Genomic DNA, 21,418 nt, shown 5'->3' on the forward strand with positions numbered 1-21,418 from the left:
TTGTATTTCAATGTCTCCCTATCCTAATCACTAAGACCTTTTTTAATAAAATAGACAGGAGCATCACGAGCTTCGTGTGGGCAGGGAAAGTTCCGAGAGTAAGGAGGGGGTTCCTTCAGCGTAGTAGGGACAGAGGAGGATTGGCACTACCGAACTTGGGCGATTACTATTGGGCCGCCAATGTGGCAATGATACGTAAATGGATGATGGAGGGTGAGGGAGCGGCGTGGGAAAGACTGGAGAGAAAGTCCTGTAAAGGGACGAGTTTAGAGGCGCTGGTGACGGCGCCGCTACCGATCTCACCTAAAAAGTTTACCACGAACCCGGTGGTGGCGGCAACATTAAATATCTGGGGACAGTGGAGGCGACAGAGAGGGGTGCGGGGAGCCCTGGTGGGGTCCCCAATCAGGAACAACCATAGGTTCGCCCCAGGAAGAATGGATGGAGGATTTCAGAGCTGGTTCCAGTTGGGAATTAGGAGGGTGGGAGATTTATTTATAGATGGGACTTTTGCGAGCTTGGGAGCATTGGAGGAAAAGTATAAGTTGCCCCGGGGAAATTTCTTGAGATATATGCAGGTGAGGGCATTTACTAGACAACAGGTGAGGGAATTTCCATTGCTCCCGACACAGGGGATACAGGACAGGGTGCTTTCAGGGGTGTGGGTCGGAGAGGGCAAGGTGTCAGAGATTTACCGAGAGATGAGGGAAGAGGGGGAGGAGTCGGTGGGCGAACTAAAAGGAAAGTGGGAAGAAGAACTAGGGGAGGAGATAGAGGAGGGTATGTGGGCTGATGCCCTAAGCAGGGTAAATTCCTCTTCCTCATGCGCCAGGCTTAGCCTGATTCAATTTAAGGTGCTACATAGAGCACACATAACGGGAGCAAGATTGAGCAGGTTCTTTGGAGTGGAGGACAAATGTGGGAGGTGTGGCGGGAGCCCGGCAAACCACGCACATATGTTTTGGGCATGCCCGGCACTGGAAGGGTATTGGAAGGGAGTGACGGGAGTGATTTCGCGGGTGGTGAAGGCCCGGGTCAAACCAGGCTGGGGGTTAGCTCTATTTGGAGTTGCGGAAGAGCCGGGAGTGCAGGAGGCGAAAGAGGCCGACGTTGTGGCCTTTGCGTCCCTAGTAGCCCGGCGCAGGATCCTACTCATGTGGAAGGAGGCGAAACCCCCCGGACTGGAGGCCTGGGTAAATGATATGGCGGGGTTCATTAAACTGGAGCAGATAAAGTTTGCCCTGAGAGGATCGGCTCAAGGGTTCACCAGGCGGTGGCAGCCATTTCTCGACTACCTAGGGGAACGTTAGAGGGAAGACAGATGACCAGCAGCAGCAACCCAGGGGGAGGGGGGGGGGGGGGGGGGGAGGGGGGGGGGTTTAGTTTAGGTCAAAGATAAAGGGGTTTTGTTACTTGTGTATTGTTTAAAATTTCTGTATTGTTATTGTTGCGTTTGCTTTGTAAGAGGGGAAAAATTGTTGTTTGGGAAAAAATTTTCAATAAAACATTTATAAAAAAAAAAAAAATGAAGAGAGATTGGATAGACTGGGGTTGTTTTCCTTGGAGCAGAGGAGACTGAGGGGGGACGGGGTTGAGATGTATAAAATTATGAGGGGCACAGATAGAGTAGACGGGAAGAAACGTTTCCCCTTGGAGGAGGGGTCCGTGACCAGGGGGCAGAGATTTAAGGCGAGGGGCAGGAGGGGATGTGAGGGAAAACCTTACGTAGGGTGCTGGGAGTCTGGGACTCGCTGCCTGAAAGGGGGGTGGAGGCAGAGACCCTCAGAACATTGAAGAAGTATTGAGTGCGCTGGAGATGCCAGGGCAGGCACGGCAGGGGCTGAGTGCTGGGATTAGAATAGTGAGGTTGTTTTTGACTGGCACAGACACGGTGGGCCGAAGAGCCTTTCCTGTGCTGTAGACCTCTGTGAGGGAGCAGACTCCGTAAGAAGGGAATGACCTGCTCCCGTTGCGATGCTAACTAGTCGCTGCCTGTCCCCCGTTGAGGGCCAGGCAGGCCCCGTTCCGTGGCAGTCTCGGCTGAATTCATCCGTGGCCCTGTGACCAGCTCCGTTTTGTTTTCCTCTCTCTCTTTGCCCTGGTTCCTCGGACGCTGCAGTTTGCTGGCCCTGGGTCTGAAGCACTTTGAGGACACGGACTTCCCCAAGCCCCTGATCAGCCAGTACCTCATGCCTTCGAAGACCTACCATCAGCTGTCCGTCCGCATCAAGAACCTGAGCGTGAGCCGGGCTCCGGACAACGTCATCAAGGTGAGGGAGGGGGAGGGGGTAGAGGGGGGGTGGGGCTCCGGACAACGTCATCAAGGTGAGAGAGGGGGAGGGGGTAGAGGGGGGGTGGGGCTCCGGATAACGTCATCAAGGTGAGAGAGGGGGAGGGGGTAGAGGGGGGGTGGGGCTCCGGACAACGTCATCAAGGTGAGAGAGGGGGAGGGGGTAGAGGGGGGGGGGGGTGGGGCTCCGGATAACGTGACCAAGGTGAGAGAGGGGGAGGGGGTAGAGGGGGGGGGTGGGGCTCCGGATAACGTGACCAAGGTGAGGGAGGGGGAGGGGGTAGAGGGGGGGTGGGGCTCCGGATAACGTCATCAAGGTGAGAGAGGGGGAGGGGGTAGAGGGGGGGGTGGGGCTCCGGATAACGTCATCAAGGTGAGTGAGGGGGAGGGGGTAGAGGGGGGGTGGGGCTCCGGACAACGTCATCAAGGTGAGGGAGGGGGAGGGGGTAGAGGGGGGGTGGGGCTCCGGATAACGTCATCAAGGTGAGAGAGGGGGAGGGGGCAGAGGGGGGGTGGGGCTCCGGATAACGTGACCAAGGTGAGGGAGGGGGAGGGGGTAGAGGGGGGTTGGGGCTCCGGACAACGTCATCAAGGTGAGGGAGGGGGAGGGGGTAGAGGGGGGGTGGGGCTCCGGATAACGTCATCAAGGTGAGAGAGGGGGAGGGGGCAGAGGGGGGGTGGGGCTCCGGATAACGTAGAGGGGGGGTGGGGCTCCGGATAACGTGACCAAGGTGAGTGAGGGGAGAGGGCGTAGAGGCGGGGGGTGGGGCTCCGGATAACATGACCAAGGTGAGGGAGGGAGAGAGAGACAGAGGGAGGGAGAGAGAGACAGAGGGAGGGAGAGAGAGACAGAGGGAGAGAGAGAGACAGAGGGAGGGAGAGAGAGACAGAGGGAGGGAGAGAGAGACGGAGGGAGAGAGAGACAGAGGGAGGGAGAGAGAGAGACAGAGGGAGGGAGAGAGAGAGACAGAGGGAGGGAGAGAGAGAGACAGAGGGAGGGAGAGAGAGACACAGAGGGAGGGAGAGGGAGACAGAGGGAGGGAGAGAGACAGAGGGAGGGAGAGAGAGACAGAGAGGGAGACAGAGACAGAGGGAGGGAGACAGAGACAGAGGGAGGGAGACAGAGACAGAGGGAGGGAGAGAGAGAGACAGAGGGAGGGAGAGAGAGACAGAGGGAGGGAGAGAGAGACAGAGGGAGGGAGAGAGAGAGACAGAGGGAGGGAGAGAGAGACACAGAGGGAGGGAGAGAGAGACACAGAGGGAGGGAGAGAGAGACACCGAGGGAGGGAGAGAGAGACAGAGGGAGAGAGAGACAGAGGGAGAGAGAGAGAGAGACAGAGGGAGGGAGAGAGAGAGACAGAGGGAGGGAGAGAGAGACAGAGGGAGGGAGAGAGAGACAGAGGGAGGGAGAGAGAGAGACAGAGGGAGGGAGAGAGAGAGACAGAGGGAGGGAGAGAGAGACACAGAGGGAGGGAGAGAGAGACACAGAGGGAGGGAGAGAGAGACACCGAGGGAGGGAGAGAGAGACACCGAGGGAGGGAGAGAGAGACAGAGGGAGAGAGAGACAGAGGGAGAGAGAGAGAGAGACAGAGGGAGGGAGAGAGAGAGACAGAGGGAGGGAGAGAGAGACACAGAGGGAGGGAGAGAGAGACACAGAGGGAGGGAGAGAGAGACACAGAGGGAGGGAGAGAGAGACAGAGGGAGAGAGAGACAGAGGGAGAGAGAGACGGAGGGAGAGAGAGACGGAGGGAGAGAGAGACAGAGGGAGAGAGCGACGGAGGGAGAGAGCGACGGAGGGAGAGAGCGACGGAGGGAGAGAGCGACGGAGGGAGAGAGCGACGGAGGGAGAGAGCGACGGAGGGAGAGAGCGACGGAGGGAGAGAGAGACGGAGGGAGAGAGAGACGGAGGGAGAGAGAGACGGAGGGAGAGAGAGACGGAGGGAGAGAGAGACGGAGGGAGAGAGACGGAGGGAGAGAGAGACGGAGGGAGAGAGAGACGGAGGGAGAGAGAGACGGAGGGAGAGAGAGACGGAGGGAGAGAGAGACGGAGGGAGAGAGAGACGGAGGGAGAGAGAGACGGAGGGAGAGAGAGACGGAGGGAGAGAGAGACGGAGGGAGAGAGAGACGGAGGGAGAGAGAGACGGAGGGAGAGAGAGACGGAGGGAGAGAGAGACGGAGGGAGAGAGAGACGGAGGGAGAGAGAGACGGAGGGAGAGAGAGACGGAGGGAGAGAGAGACGGAGGGAGAGAGAGACGGAGGGAGAGAGAGACGGAGGGAGAGAGAGACGGAGGGAGAGAGAGACGGAGGGAGAGAGAGACGGAGGGAGAGAGAGACGGAGGGAGAGACAGAGAGAGAGACGGAGAGAGAGACAGAGGGAGAGAGACAGAGGGAGAGAGACGGAGAGAGAGACAGAGGGAGAGAGACAGAGGGAGAGAGACAGAGGGAGAGAGACGGAGAGAGAGACGGAGAGAGAGACGGAGAGAGAGACGGAGAGAGAGACGGAGAGAGAGACGGAGAGAGAGACGGAGAGAGAGACGGAGAGAGAGACGGAGAGAGAGACGGAGAGAGAGACGGAGAGAGAGACGGAGAGAGAGACGGAGAGAGAGACGGAGAGAGAGACGGAGAGAGAGACGGAGAGAGAGACGGAGAGAGAGACAGGGAGAGAGACAGGGAGAGAGACCGAGAGGGGGAGAGCGGGAGAGAGAGACAGAGATGGAGGTAGAGTGAGGGAGTGGGACCGAAACGGGGAGTGAGGGAGCGAGACAGGGAGTGAGGGAGAGAGACAGAGGGAGGGACAGAGAGACAGAGGGAGGGAGAGAGAGAGACAGACAGAGGGAGGGAGCGAGCGAGCGAGCGAGAGGGAAGGAGGGAGAGAGAGAGAGAGAGACGGAGGGAGAGAGAGAGACTGAGAGAGGGAGGGAGGCGGAGAGAGACGGAGAGGGAGGGAGACGGAGAGAGAGGGAGGTAGCGAGGGAGGGAGCGAGAGAGAGAAATGCAGTGGGAGAATTGGAGCGGCAGGCAGAGAGAGAGAGAGACACACAGACCGACAGTGGAGAGAGGGGTGTTTGAGTCACGGAGCTGGCGTGAGCGGGGGGTAGTGTTTCGCACTGTCCGTTTCAGAGTTCTTTGGCTCCCACACTGTCACTTCTCTTTTGACAGCTTTTTAAGAAGCGGAAGATGCTGCAGCTAATGCCCAGTCCGTACACGGCCGTGCTTCCCGAGCACAGGCGCCCAGCCATCGAGAGAGAGGAGAACAAGCTTCCCTACTGGCTTCAGGTGTGTGCTGAAATCATCCTGAACTTTACCCACTGTCAGCACCACGGTGCAGAATTCAGAGCACTGTCCCCATCAAACACTCCCAGGACAGGTACAGCACGGGGTTAGATACAGAGTAAAGCTCCCTCTACACTGTCCCCATCAAACACTCCCAGGACAGGTACAGCACGGGGTTAGATACAGAGTAAAGCTCCCTCTACACTGTCCCCATCAAACACTCCCAGGACAGGTACAGCATGGGGTTAGATACAGAGTAAAGCTCCCTCTACACTGTCCCCATCAAACACTCCCAGGACAGGTGCAGCACGGGGTTAGATACAGAGTAAAGCTCCCTCTACACTGTCCCCATCAAACACTCCCGGGACAGGTACAGCACGGGGTTAGATACAGAGTAAAGCTTCCTCTACACTGTCCCCATCAAACACTCCCAGGACAGGTACAGCACGGGGTTAGATACAGAGTAAAGCTCCCTCTACACTGTCCCCATCAAACATTCCCAGGACAGGTACAGCCCGGGGTTAGATACAGAGTAAAGCTCCCTCTACACTGTCCCCATCAAACACTCCCAGGACAGGTACAGCACGGGGTTAGATACAGAGTAAAGCTCCCTCTACACTGTCCCCATCAAACACTCCCAGGACAGGTACAGCACGGGGTTAGATACAGAGTAAAGCTCCCTCTACACTGTCCCCATCAAACACTCCCAGGACAGGTACAGCACGGGGTTAGATACAGAGTAAAGCTCCCTCTACACTGTCCCCGTCAAACACTCCCAGGACAGGTACAGCACGGGGTTAGATACAGAGTAAAGCTTCCTCTACACTGTCCCCATCAAACACTCCCAGGACAGGGACAGCACGGGGTTAGATACCGAGTAAAGCTCCCTCTACACTGTCCCCATCAAACACTCCCAGGACAGGTACAGCACAGGGTTAGATACAGAGTAAAGCTCCCTCTACACTGTCCCCATCAAACACTCCCAGGACAGGTACAGCACAGGGTTAGATACAGAGTAAAGCTCCCTCTACACTGTCCCCATCAAACACTCCCAGGACAGGTACAGCACAGGGTTAGATACAGAGTAAAGCTCCCTCTACACTGTCCCCATCAAACACTCCCAAACAGGTGCAGCACGGGGTTAGATACAGAGTAAAGCTCCCTCTACACTGTCCCCATCAAACACTCCCGGGACAGGTACAGCACGGGGTTAGATACAGAGTAAAGCTTCCTCTACACTGTCCCCATCAAACACTCCCAGGACAGGTACAGCACGGGGTTAGATACAGAGTAAAGCTCCCTCTACACTGTCCCCATCAAACATTCCCAGGACAGGTACAGCACGGGGTTAGATACAGAGTAAAGCTCCCTCTACACTGTCCCCATCAAACACTCCCAGGACAGGTACAGCACGGGGTTAGATACAGAGTAAAGCTCCCTCTACACTGTCCCCATCAAACACTCCCAGGACAGGTACAGCACGGGGTTAGATACAGAGTAAAGCTCCCTCTACACTGTCCCCATCAAACACTCCCAGGACAGGTACAGCACGGGGTTAGATACAGAGTAAAGCTCCCTCTACACTGTCCCCGTCAAACACTCCCAGGACAGGTACAGCACGGGGTTAGATACAGAGTAAAGCTTCCTCTACACTGTCCCCATCGAACACTCCCAGGACAGGGACAGCACGGGGTTAGATACAGAGTAAAGCTCCCTCTACACTGTCCCCATCAAACACTCCCAGGACAGGTACAGCACAGGGTTAGATACAGAGTAAAGCTCCCTCTACACTGTCCCCATCAAACACTCCCAGGACAGGTACAGCACAGGGTTAGATACAGAGTAAAGCTCCCTCTACACTGTCCCCATCAAACACTCCCAGGACAGGTACAGCACAGGGTTAGATACAGAGTAAAGCTCCCTCTACACTGTCCCCATCAAACACTCCCAGGACAGGTACAGCACGGGGTTAGATACAGAGTAAAGCTCCCTCTACACTGTCCCCATCAAACACTCCCAGGACAGGTACAGCACGGGGTTAGATACAGAGTAAAGCTCCCTCTACACTGTCCCCATCAAACACTCCCGGGACAGGTACAGCACAGGGTTAGATACAGAGTAAAGCTCCCTCTACACTGTCCCCATCAAACACTCCCAGGACAGGTACAGCACGGGGTTAGATACAGAGTAAAGCTCCCTCTACACTGTCCCCATCAAACACTCCCAGAACAGATACAGCACAGGGTTAGATACAGAGTAAAGCTCCCTCTACACTGTCCACATCAAACACTCCCAGGACAGGTACAGCACGGGGTTAGATACAGAGTAAAGCTCCCTCCACACTGTCCCCATCAAACACTCACAGGACAGGTACAGCATGGGGTTAGATACAGAGTAAAGCTCCCTCTACACTGTCCCCATCAAACACTCCCAGGACAGGTACAGCACAGGGTTAGATAGAGTAAAGCTCCCTCTACACTGTTCCCATCAAACACTCCCAGGACAGGTACAGCACGTGGTTAGATACAGAGTAAAGCTCCCTCTCCACTGTCCCCATCAAACACTCCCAGGACAGGTACAGCACGGGGTGAGATACAGAGTAAAGCTCCCTCTACACTGTCCCCATCAAACACTCCCAGGACAGGTACAACACGGGGTTAGATACAGAGTAAAGCCCCCTCTATACTGTCCCCCAGCAAACACTCCCAGGACAGGTACAGCACGGGGTTAGATACAGAGTAAAGCTCCCTCTACACTGTCCCCATCAAACACTCCCAGGACAGGTACAGCACGGGGTTAGATACCGAGTAAAGCTTCCTCTACACTGTCTCCATCAAACACTCCCAGGACAGGGACAGCACGGGGTTAGATACAGAGTAAAGCTCCCTCTACACTGTCCCCATCAAACACTCCCAGGACAGGTACAGCACGGGGTTAGATACAGAGTAAAGGTCCCTCTACACTGTCCCCATCAAACACTCCCAGGACAGGTACAGCACGGGGTTAGATACAAAGTAAAGCTCCCTCTACACTGTCCCCATCAAACACTCCCAGGACAGGTACAGCACGGGGTTAGATACAGAGTAAACCTCCCTCGACACTGTCCCCATCAAACACTCCCAGGACAGGTACAGCACGGGGTTAGACACAGAGTAAAGCTCCCTCTACACTGTCCCCATCAAACACTCCCAGGACAGGTACAGCACGGGGTTAGATACAGAGTAAAGCTCCCTCTACACTGTCCCCATCAAACACTCCCAGGACAGGTACAGCACGGGGTTAGATACAGAGTAAAGCTCCCTCTACACTGTCCCCATCAAACACTCCCAGGACAGGTACAGCACGGGGTTAGATACAGAGTAAAGCTCCCTTTACACTGTCCCCATCAAACACTCCCAGGACAGTTACAGCACGGGGTTAGATACAGAGTAAAGCTCCCTCTGCACTGTCCCCATCAAACACTCACAGGACAGGTACAGCACGGGGTTAGATACAGAGTAAAGCTCCCTCTACACTGTCCCCATCAAACACTCCCGGGACAGGTACAGCACAGGGTTCGATACAGAGTAAAGCTCCCTCTACATTGTCCCCATCAAACACTCCCAGGACAGGTACAGCACGGGGTTAGATACAGAGTAAAGCTCCCTTTACACTGTCCCCATCAAACACTCCCAGGACAGGTACAGCACGGGGTTAGATACAGAGTAAAGCTCCCTCTGCACTGTCCCCATCAAACACTCACAGGACAGGTACAGCACGGGGTTAGATACAGAGTAAAGCTCCCTCTACACTGTCCCCATCAAACACTCCCGGGACAGGTACAGCACAGGGTTCGATACAGAGTAAAGCTCCCTCTACATTGTCCCCATCAAACACTCCCAGGACAGGTACAGCACGGGGTTAGATACAGAGTAAAGCTCCCTCTACACTGTCCCCATCAAACACTCCCGGGACAGGTACAGCACAGGGTTAGATACAGAATAAAGCTCCCTCTACACTGTCCCCATCAAACACTCCCAGGACAGGTACAGCACGGGGTTAGATACAGAGTAAAGCTCCCTCTACACTGTCCCCATCAAACACTCCCAGAACAGATACAGCACAGGGTTAGATACAGAGTAAAGCTCCCTCTACACTGTCCACATCAAACACTCCCAGGACAGGTACAGCACGGGGTTAGATACAGAGTAAAGCTCCCTCCACACTGTCCCCATCAAACACTCCCAGGACAGGTACAGCACGGGGTTAGATACAGAGTAAAGCTCCCTCCACACTGTCCCCATCAAACACTCCCAGGACAGGTACAGCACGGGGTTAGATACAGAGTAAAGCTCCCTCTACACTGTCCCCATCAAACACTCCCAGGACAGGTACAGCACGGGGTTCGATACAGAGTAAAGCTCCCTCTACTCTGTCCCCATCAAACATTCCCCGGACAGGTACAGCACGGGGTTAGATACAGAGTAAAGCTCCCACTACACTGTCCCCATCAAACACTCCCAGGACAGGTACAGCACGGGGTTAGATACAGAGTAAAGCTCCCTCTATACTGTCCCCCATCAAACACTCCCAGGACAGGTACAGCACGGAGTTAGATACAGAGTAAAGCTCCCTCTACACTGTACCCATCAAACACTCCCAGGACAGGTACAGCACGGGGTTAGAAACAGAGTAAAGTTCCCTCTACACTGTCCCCATCAAACACTCCCAGGGCAGGTACAGCACGAGGTTAGATACAGAGTAAAGCTCCCTCTACACTGTCCCCATCAAACACTCCCAGGACAGGTACAGCACAGGGTTAGATACAGAGTAAAGCTCCCTCTACACTGTCCCCATCAAACACTCCCAGGACAGGTACAGCACGGGGTTAGATACAGAGTAAAGCTCCCTCTACACTGTCCCCATCAAACACTCCCAGGACAGGTACAGCACGGGGTTAGATACAGAGTAAAGCTCCCTCTACACTGTCCCCATCAAACACTCCCAGAACAGATACAGCACAGGGTTAGATACAGAGTAAAGCTCCCTCTACACTGTCCACATCAAACACTCCCAGGACAGGTACAGCACGGGGTTAGATACAGAGTAAAGCTCCCTCCACACTGTCCCCATCAAACACTCACAGGACAGGTACAGCATGGGGTTAGATACAGAGTAAAGCTCCCTCTACACTGTCCCCATCAAACACTCCCAGGACAGGTACAGCACGGGGTTAGATACAGAGTAAAGCTCCCTCTACACTGTTCCCATCAAACACTCCCAGGACAGGTACAGCACGGGGTTAGATACAGAGTAAAGCTCCCTCTACACTGTCCCCATCAAACACTCCCAGGACAGGTACAGCACGGGGTTAGATACAGAGTAAAGCTCCCTCTACACTGTCCCCGTCAAACACTCCCAGGACAGGTACAGCACGGGGTTAGATACAGAGTAAAGCTTCCTCTACACTGTCCCCATCGAACACTCCCAGGACAGGGACAGCACGGGGTTAGATACAGAGTAAAGCTCCCTCTACCCTGTCCCCATCAAACACTCCCAGGACAGGTACAGCACAGGGTTAGATACAGAGTAAAGCTCCCTCTACACTGTCCCCATCAAACACTCCCAGGACAGGTACAGCACAGGGTTAGATACAGAGTAAAGCTCCCTCTACACTGTCCCCATCAAACACTCCCAGGACAGGTACAGCACAGGGTTAGATACAGAGTAAAGCTCCCTCTACACTGTCCCCATCAAACACTCCCAGGACAGGTACAGCACGGGGTTAGATACAGAGTAAAGCTCCCTCTACACTGTCCCCATCAAACACTCCCAGGACAGGTACAGCACGGGGTTAGATACAGAGTAAAGCTCCCTCTACACTGTCCCCATCAAACACTCCCGGGACAGGTACAGCACAGGGTTAGATACAGAGTAAAGCTCCCTCTACACTGTCCCCATCAAACACTCCCAGGACAGGTACAGCACGGGGTTAGATACAGAGTAAAGCTCCCTCTACACTGTCCCCATCAAACACTCCCAGAACAGATACAGCACAGGGTTAGATACAGAGTAAAGCTCCCTCTACACTGTCCACATCAAACACTCCCAGGACAGGTACAGCACGGGGTTAGATACAGAGTAAAGCTCCCTCCACACTGTCCCCATCAAACACTCACAGGACAGGTACAGCATGGGGTTAGATACAGAGTAAAGCTCCCTCTACACTGTCCCCATCAAACACTCCCAGGACAGGTACAGCACAGGGTTAGATAGAGTAAAGCTCCCTCTACACTGTTCCCATCAAACACTCCCAGGACAGGTACAGCACGTGGTTAGATACAGAGTAAAGCTCCCTCTCCACTGTCCCCATCAAACACTCCCAGGACAGGTACAGCACGGGGTGAGATACAGAGTAAAGCTCCCTCTACACTGTCCCCATCAAACACTCCCAGGACAGGTACAACACGGGGTTAGATACAGAGTAAAGCCCCCTCTATACTGTCCCCCAGCAAACACTCCCAGGACAGGTACAGCACGGGGTTAGATACAGAGTAAAGCTCCCTCTACACTGTCCCCATCAAACACTCCCAGGACAGGTACAGCACGGGGTTAGATACCGAGTAAAGCTTCCTCTACACTGTCTCCATCAAACACTCCCAGGACAGGGACAGCACGGGGTTAGATACAGAGTAAAGCTCCCTCTACACTGTCCCCATCAAACACTCCCAGGACAGGTACAGCACGGGGTTAGATACAGAGTAAAGGTCCCTCTACACTGTCCCCATCAAACACTCCCAGGACAGGTACAGCACGGGGTTAGATACAAAGTAAAGCTCCCTCTACACTGTCCCCATCAAACACTCCCAGGACAGGTACAGCACGGGGTTAGATACAGAGTAAACCTCCCTCGACACTGTCCCCATCAAACACTCCCAGGACAGGTACAGCACGGGGTTAGACACAGAGTAAAGCTCCCTCTACACTGTCCCCATCAAACACTCCCAGGACAGGTACAGCACGGGGTTAGATACAGAGTAAAGCTCCCTCTACACTGTCCCCATCAAACACTCCCAGGACAGGTACAGCACGGGGTTAGATACAGAGTAAAGCTCCCTCTACACTGTCCCCATCAAACACTCCCAGGACAGGTACAGCACGGGGTTAGATACAGAGTAAAGCTCCCTCTACACTGTCCCCATCAAACACTCCCAGGACAGGTACAGCACGGGGATAGATACAGAGTAAAGCTCCCTTTACACTGTCCCCATCAAACACTCCCAGGACAGTTACAGCACGGGGTTAGATACAGAGTAAAGCTCCCTCTGCACTGTCCCCATCAAACACTCACAGGACAGGTACAGCACGGGGTTAGATACAGAGTAAAGCTCCCTCTACACTGTCCCCATCAAACACTCCCGGGACAGGTACAGCACAGGGTTCGATACAGAGTAAAGCTCCCTCTACATTGTCCCCATCAAACACTCCCAGGACAGGTACAGCACGGGGTTAGATACAGAGTAAAGCTCCCTTTACACTGTCCCCATCAAACACTCCCAGGACAGGTACAGCACGGGGTTAGATACAGAGTAAAGCTCCCTCTGCACTGTCCCCATCAAACACTCACAGGACAGGTACAGCACGGGGTTAGATACAGAGTAAAGCTCCCTCTACACTGTCCCCATCAAACACTCCCGGGACAGGTACAGCACAGGGTTCGATACAGAGTAAAGCTCCCTCTACATTGTCCCCATCAAACACTCCCAGGACAGGTACAGCACGGGGTTAGATACAGAGTAAAGCTCCCTCTACACTGTCCCCATCAAACACTCCCGGGACAGGTACAGCACAGGGTTAGATACAGAATAAAGCTCCCTCTACACTGTCCCCATCAAACACTCCCAGGACAGGTACAGCACGGGGTTAGATACAGAGTAAAGCTCCCTCTACACTGTCCCCATCAAACACTCCCAGAACAGATACAGCACAGGGTTAGATACAGAGTAAAGCTCCCTCTACACTGTCCACATCAAACACTCCCAGGACAGGTACAGCACGGGGTTAGATACAGAGTAAAGCTCCCTCCACACTGTCCCCATCAAACACTCCCAGGACAGGTACAGCACGGGGTTAGATACAGAGTAAAGCTCCCTCCACACTGTCCCCATCAAACACTCCCAGGACAGGTACAGCACGGGGTTAGATACAGAGTAAAGCTCCCTCTACACTGTCCCCATCAAACACTCCCAGGACAGGTACAGCACGGGGTTCGATACAGAGTAAAGCTCCCTCTACTCTGTCCCCATCAAACATTCCCCGGACAGGTACAGCACGGGGTTAGATACAGAGTAAAGCTCCCTCTACACTGTCCCCATCAAACACTCCCAGGACAGGTACAGCACGGGGTTAGATACAGAGTAAAGCTCCCTCTATACTGTCCCCCATCAAACACTCCCAGGACAGGTACAGCACGGAGTTAGATACAGAGTAAAGCTCCCTCTACACTGTACCCATCAAACACTCCCAGGACAGGTACAGCACGGGGTTAGAAACAGAGTAAAGTTCCCTCTACACTGTCCCCATCAAACACTCCCAGGGCAGGTACAGCACGAGGTTAGATACAGAGTAAAGCTCCCTCTACACTGTCCCCATCACACACTCCCAGGACAGGTACAGCACGGGGTTAGATACAGAGTAAAGCTCCCTCTACACTGTCCCCATCAAACACTCCCAGGACAGGTACAGCACGGGGTTAGATACAGAGTAAAGCTCCCTCTACACTGTCCCCATCAAACACTCCCAGGACAGGTACAGCACGGGGTTAGATACAAAGTAAAGCTCCCTCTACACTGATCCCATCAAACACTCCCAGGACAGGTACAGCACGGGGTTAGATACAGAGTAAACCTCCCTCGACACTGTCCCCATCAAACACTCCCAGGACAGGTACAGCACGGGGTTAGACACAGAGTAAAGCTCCCTCTACGCTGTCCCCATCAAACACTCCCAGGACAGGTACAGCACGGGGTTAGATACAGAGTAAAGCTCCCTCTACACTGTCCCCATCAAACACTCCCAGGACAGGTACAGCACGGGGTTAGATACAGAGTAAAGCTCCCTCTACACTGTCCCCATCAAACACTCCCAGGACAGGTACAGCACGGGGTTAGATACAGAGTAAAGCTCCCTCTACACTGTCCCCATCAAACACTCCCAGGACAGGTACAGCACGGGGATAGATACAGAGTAAAGCTCCCTCTACACTGTCCCCATCAAACACTCCCAGGACAGGTACAGCACGGGGTTAGATACAGAGTAAAGCTACCTCTGCACTGTCCCCATCAAACAATCACAGGACAGGTACAGCACGGGGTTAGACACGGAGTAAAGCTCCCTCTTCACTGTCCCCTTCAAACACTCCCGGGACAGGTACAGCACAGGGTTAGATACAGAGTAAAGCTCCCTCTACACTGTCCCCATCAAACACTCCCAGGACAGGTACAGCACGGGGTTAGATACAGAGTAAAGCTCCCTCTACACTGTCCCCATCAAACACTCCCGGGACAGGTACAGCACAGGGTTAGATACAGAGTAAAGCTCCCTCTACACTGTCCCCATCAAACACTCCCAGGACAGGTACAGCACGGGGTTAGATACAGAGTAAAGCTCCCTCTACACTGTCCCCATCAAACACTCCCAGGACAGGTACAGCACGGGGTTAGATACAGAGTAAAGCTCCCTCCACACTGTCCCCATCAAACACTCACAGGACAGGTACAGCATGGGGTTAGATACAGAGTAAAGCTCCCTCTACACTGTCCCCATCAAACACTCCCAGGACAGGTACAGCACAGGGTTAGATAGAGTAAAGCTCCCTCTACACTGTTCCCATCAAACACTCCCAGGACAGGTACAGCACGTGGTTAGATACAGAGTAAAGCTCCCTCTCCACTGTCCCCATCAAACACTCCCAGGACAGGTACAGCACGGGGTGAGATACAGAGTAAAGCTCCCTCTACACTGTCCCCATCAAACACTCCCAGGACAGGTACAACACGGGGTTAGATACAGAGTAAAGCCCCCTCTATACTGTCCCCCAGCAAACACTCCCAGGACAGGTACAGCACGGGGTTAGATACAGAGTAAAGCTCCCTCTACACTGTCCCCATCAAACACTCCCAGGACAGGTACAGCACGGGGTTAGATACCGAGTAAAGCTTCCTCTACACTGTCTCCATCAAACACTCCCAGGACAGGGACAGCACGGGGTTAGATACAGAGTAAAGCTCCCTCTACACTGTCCCCATCAAACACTCCCAGGACAGGTACAGCACGGGGTTAGATACAGAGTAAAGCTCCCTCTACACTGTCCCCATCAAACACTCCCAGGACAGGTACAGCACGGGGTTAGATACAAAGTAAAGCTCCCTCTACACTGTCCCCATCAAACACTCCCAGGACAGGTACAGCACGGGGTTAGATACAGAGTAAACCTCCCTCGACACTGTCCCCATCAAACACTCCCAGGACAGGTACAGCACGGGGTTAGACACAGAGTAAAGCTCCCTCTACACTGTCCCCATCAAACACTCCCAGGACAGGTACAGCACGGGGTTAGATACAGAGTAAAGCTCCCTCTACACTGTCCCCATCAAACACTCCCAGGACAGGTACAGCACGGGGTTAGATACAGAGTAAAGCTCCCTCTACACTGTCCCCATCAAACACTCCCAGGACAGGTACAGCACGGGGTTAGATACAGAGTAAAGCTCCCTCTACACTGTCCCCATCAAACACTCCCAGGACAGGTACAGCACGGGGATAGATACAGAGTAAAGCTCCCTTTACACTGTCCCCATCAAACACTCCCAGGACAGTTACAGCACGGGGTTAGATACAGAGTAAAGCTCCCTCTGCACTGTCCCCATCAAACACTCACAGGACAGGTACAGCACGGGGTTAGATACAGAGTAAAGCTCCCTCTACACTGTCCCCATCAAACACTCCCGGGACAGGTACAGCACAGGGTTCGATACAGAGTAAAGCTCCCTCTACATTGTCCCCATCAAACACTCCCAGGACAGGTACAGCACGGGGTTAGATACAGAGTAAAGCTCCCTTTACACTGTCCCCATCAAACACTCCCAGGACAGGTACAGCACGGGGTTAGATACAGAGTAAAGCTCCCTCTGCACTGTCCCCATCAAACACTCACAGGACAGGTACAGCACGGGGTTAGATACAGAGTAAAGCTCCCTCTACACTGTCCCCATCAAACACTCCCGGGACAGGTACAGCACAGGGTTCGATACAGAGTAAAGCTCCCTCTACATTGTCCCCATCAAACACTCCCAGGACAGGTACAGCACGGGGTTAGATACAGAGTAAAGCTCCCTCTACACTGTCCCCATCAAACACTCCCGGGACAGGTACAGCACAGGGTTAGATACAGAATAAAGCTCCCTCTACACTGTCCCCATCAAACACTCCCAGGACAGGTACAGCACGGGGTTAGATACAGAGTAAAGCTCCCTCTACACTGTCCCCATCAAACACTCCCAGAACAGATACAGCACAGGGTTAGATACAGAGTAAAGCTCCCTCTACACTGTCCACATCAAACACTCCCAGGACAGGTACAGCACGGGGTTAGATACAGAGTAAAGCTCCCTCCACACTGTCCCCATCAAACACTCCCAGGACAGGTACAGCACGGGGTTAGATACAGAGTAAAGCTCCCTCCACACTGTCCCCATCAAACACTCCCAGGACAGGTACAGCACGGGGTTAGATACAGAGTAAAGCTCCCTCTACACTGTCCCCATCAAACACTCCCAGGACAGGTACAGCACGGGGTTCGATACAGAGTAAAGCTCCCTCTACTCTGTCCCCATCAAACATTCCCCGGACAGGTACAGCACGGGGTTAGATACAGAGTAAAGCTCCCTCTACACTGTCCCCATCAAACACTCCCAGGACAGGTACAGCACGGGGTTAGATACAGAGTAAAGCTCCCTCTATACTGTCCCCCATCAAACACTCCCAGGACAGGTACAGCACGGAGTTAGATACAGAGTAAAGCTCCCTCTACACTGTACCCATCAAACACTCCCAGGACAGGTGCAGCTCGGGGTAAAGCTCTCTCCACACTGTACCTGCTGGAATGTGCTGTGCCTGAACGGGAGGTGGGAAGTAATTGATTAATAGAAAGCAAAGAGTGGGGATTAATGGGTGTTTCTCTGGTTGGCAATCAGCAGCTAGTGGTGTCCCTCAGGGATCAGTGTTGGGCCCACAACTGTTCACAATTTACATAGATGATTTGGAGTTGGGGACCAAGGGCAATGTGTCCAAGTTTGCAGACGACACTAAGATAAGTGGTAAAGCAAAAAGTGCAGAGGAGACTGGAAGTCTGCAGAGGGATTTGGACAGGCTAAGTGAATGGGCTAGGGTCTGGCAGATGGAATGCAATGTTGACAAATGTGAGGTTATCCATTTTGGTCGGAATAACAGCAAAAGGGATTATTATTTAAACAATGAAGTATTAAAACATGCTGCCTCTGTCCTCATCTTCTCTCGTTGCAGAGGAGTTTGCCGTCGATCCGCCAGTGGTTTGAGCAGAGTGAAGGCCAGGCCCGATGTGACGCCAAGGGGTCTGCGAGCAGGGCCGGAGCTGACCCCACCTCCGCGAACTGTGAACTCCCTGAGGGCCGGGGGCCGGAGGGCAGTGGGGAGCCAGCGTCCGCTCCCCTGCTGATTCCCGAGGGCCTGACGCTGCTCCTCAAACCCAAGGTCGGCCACCTGGCCAAGAAGGAGATACGGTGGAGGAAGCGCAGGCCCTCGGGGGGCAAGCCCGTCCTGATCCACCCAGCGGTCAAGAAAGTGTCTGCCAAGCAGCTGGGGTCGCTGCTGGACCCCAAGCACAATGCCCGACCCCCTCCTCGACTGATCCAACCCGCCCCCTCAGTGCCCTTCATCCCCATCGCTCAGGCTCCGGGGCTGGCCTCGCTCATTATACACAAGCCCCCGGCCTGGATGAATGCTATCCCTTTCGGCAGGAAACCCCGAACCAGGTGGCCAGGGAGAAGCGAACCCAAGGGCAGGCGCCCCCGTCCCGCCCTGGTCCCCGTGCGCCTGCAGACAGCCCCGGTCATCCTGACTGTGCCCGCCGGCGTGAAGCTGGTCAGCCTGACCAGCGGCTGCAACGTGATCGATGTGCCGGCCGGGCAGACCCTCCGCATGGCAACCATGGTGGTGAGCCCCGCAACCTTCGCTTGCCCCCTGAGCCAGCCGCCCGCCGGCTGCCCCGCCAACATCGCCGGGCGCGACGCGGCCCAGACACCGGCCGAGAGACCCGCAGCCCCCGGTGACACCCCGCTTCCCCGCGGAGGCGCCCCCGATCAGCGCGACTCGAAGAGCGGGGTGGCGGCCCCCCGCCACGGCGGCGGGGGGTCTTCCAGGGAGGCAGCAGACCGCGTCAGGGAAGCGGTGAAGGAGTCGACCAGTCCGGCGCCCGATACCGTGGGCAAAACCTGCAGCCCGCCCGCCGAGGGGCGGGCGGTGAAGACCGAGCCGCCCGAAGACACGGAGGCAGGGCCAGCTGAAGGTTTACCTGAGACCCCCTCCGCTGGGGAGAGGGAGCCCCCCGAGGAACCGGGACGGCCGCCGCCCGCAGGCGAGGCGGGGAAAGGCGCCCTCGGACCGGACAGCCCGTCGGGATCCCCTCGCCCCGCGCCGCAGAGCACCGCGGGGAAGCAGCAGCTCATTCTGGGCCTTGGCCAGGAGCTGGACGTCGACGCCCTTCAGGGAAACCCGCCCCACGCCCAGCAGCAGCCACCCGGCCCCGGGGCTGCCGCGGAAAACCCTTCACCGGCGGCATGGGCAGCCGCAGCCGAGGGGGGCGAGGAGGATTCGCCCAGCTCCCCCGGGCTGGCAAAGGTGGGCGACGGGCAGCCTGCGGAGAATTGCGACCGGGCCCCCATCGCTGAGGAGCCGGCGACCAGTCCCGAGGATGTGCGGGCCCAGCTGGACAAAGCGGATAAAGATGGGCAGGATGAGGAGGAGGAGGACGAGGATTTTGATGACCTCACGCAGGACGAGGAGGACGAAGAGGTTTTATCGTCTGCCTCGGAGGAGTCTGCCCTCTCCGTCCCGGAGCTGCAGGTGAGCGGGCCGAACGGGAGGCTGCTGTGGGAGGCGGGGCTGGGATCTACCAGAGCTGGGAGTCTCGCCCGGGTGGATAGCGGACAGGGAGGAGGGTTTACCCCGGGGTCCAAGTAACAACTAACCTCGTCAGACCCCTTTCCGCAGAGGGAGCGTTTGTATGTCCTGATGTCTGGTGAGGACAGGGTCAGGCTTGGCAGTGATGCTTCTCTTAGTCGAATATCTGGCTGGCATGCCCGAGCCTCGCAGGTGTTTGAATTTGGGGGGGGGGTTTCTGTTGAGAGTGATGGGTTAATGCTCACGGAGGGAGGGGGGTTGGTGGGGAGAGTGATGGGGTAATGCTCACGGAGGGGTGGGGGGGTTGCTGTTGAGAATGATGGGGTAATGCTCACGGATGGGGGGGGTTAGGGGGTTGCTGTTGAGAGTGATGGGGTAATGCGCACGGGGGGGGGGGTTAGGGGGTTGCTGTTGAGAGTGATGGGGTAATGCTCACGGAGGGGGGGGGGGGTTAGGGGGTTGCTGTTGAGAGTGATGGGGTAATGCGCACGGGGGGGGGTTGGGGAGAGTAACAAGGGGCTTTGGTCGTTGAGGTCTCTTACCCCCCCCCACTCTGTCGCCCAGGAGACCATGGAGAAGCTGACGTGGCTGGCGTCCGAGCGCAGGCTCAGCCAGGAGGGCGACTCGGAGGAGGAGAACTCGCAGGAGGAGAACTCGGAACCCGAGGAGGAGGAGGAGTCCGAGGGGCTGGACCCGCGGCAGAAGGAGGCGGCCGGGGGGCCACGGGAGGCGGCGGAGAAGGAGATGCAGGACGCGCGGTTTCCCACATCCCGCAGGCAGAGCAACGCCAGTAGCTGCTTACGAGGTAGGTTTGCCACCACTCACGTGGGGGGGGGGGGGGGGGGGGGGGTAGTGGGGGGGGGGGGGTAGGGGGAGGGGGGTAGGGGGAGGGGGGGCCCCACACAGGATTGGCAAGTAGATAAGGGACTGGGATGTGGATAACGCCTGTTCGACCTGTCCCAGTGAAAGGAAATCCTGACCCTCTCACCCCTTCCCAGCCCCACCGTACAGACGGACAGTTAAACGGGTTCTCTCCACTTGTTGACCGTGGCCTTTCGTTTTATCTCTCGCCTCGTCTGTCAAGTTTATCTCTTTGTCCGCTCTTCTCTGCCACCTTCCTCACCCTCACTCCCCCTCTCTGTCCCACGATCTCAGTCTCTCTCTCTTTCTCCATCCTATGGTGTCCCTCACTTTCTTATTTCCCGCCCTCTCTTTCCTCTCTTGCTTTCTCATGCTCTATTTTTTCCTCTCTCTGTCCCTCTCTTCTCTCCCCCCCCCCCCCACCTTTTGTCCGATGGTTTTTGCCCCTCTTTTTTTTCTCTCCCTCTCTTTTTCTCTCCTTCTCTGTCCCCTGGTGTGCGCGTCCCATCCCCCTCTGCCATTTGCCCGAAGGTCGATCTCTCTCCCTCTCTATCGTTTGCTCTCTCTCCCCGTCTGTCTCTCCCGCTGTCTGTCTCTCTCCCGCTCTCTGTCTCTCTCCCACTCTCTGTCTCTCTCCCGCTCTCTGTCTCTCTCCCGCTCTCTGTCTCTCTCCCGCTCTCTGTCTCTCTCCCGCTCTCTGTCTCTCTCCCGCTCTCTGTCTCTCTCCCGCTCTCTGTCTCTCTCCCGCTCTCTGTCTCTCTCCCGCTCTCTGTCTCTCTCCCGCTCTCTGTCTCTCTC

The 21,418-nt window shown here is 55.5% G+C and overlaps 1 protein-coding gene across 1 annotated transcript in view; it reads left to right on the top strand.

Moving 5' to 3' along the window:
- The first annotated feature begins 2,118 nt into the window (after positions 1 to 2,118).
- LOC140402972 (GON-4-like protein) overlaps positions 2,119 to 21,418 on the top strand; it is a 126,616-nt gene continuing 107,316 nt past the window's right edge. Inside the window, exons 1-4 of the mRNA XM_072490623.1 lie at positions 2,119 to 2,270; positions 5,450 to 5,566; positions 18,125 to 19,702; positions 20,324 to 20,564. Coding sequence (XP_072346724.1) covers positions 2,190 to 2,270; positions 5,450 to 5,566; positions 18,125 to 19,702; positions 20,324 to 20,564 — 2,017 coding nt within the window. The 5' untranslated portion in view covers positions 2,119 to 2,189. The remainder of the gene's footprint in view (positions 2,271 to 5,449; positions 5,567 to 18,124; positions 19,703 to 20,323; positions 20,565 to 21,418) is intronic.

This window comes from Scyliorhinus torazame, chromosome 26 (genome assembly GCF_047496885.1).
Source record: "Scyliorhinus torazame isolate Kashiwa2021f chromosome 26, sScyTor2.1, whole genome shotgun sequence".
Lineage (NCBI taxonomy): Eukaryota > Metazoa > Chordata > Chondrichthyes > Carcharhiniformes > Scyliorhinidae > Scyliorhinus > Scyliorhinus torazame.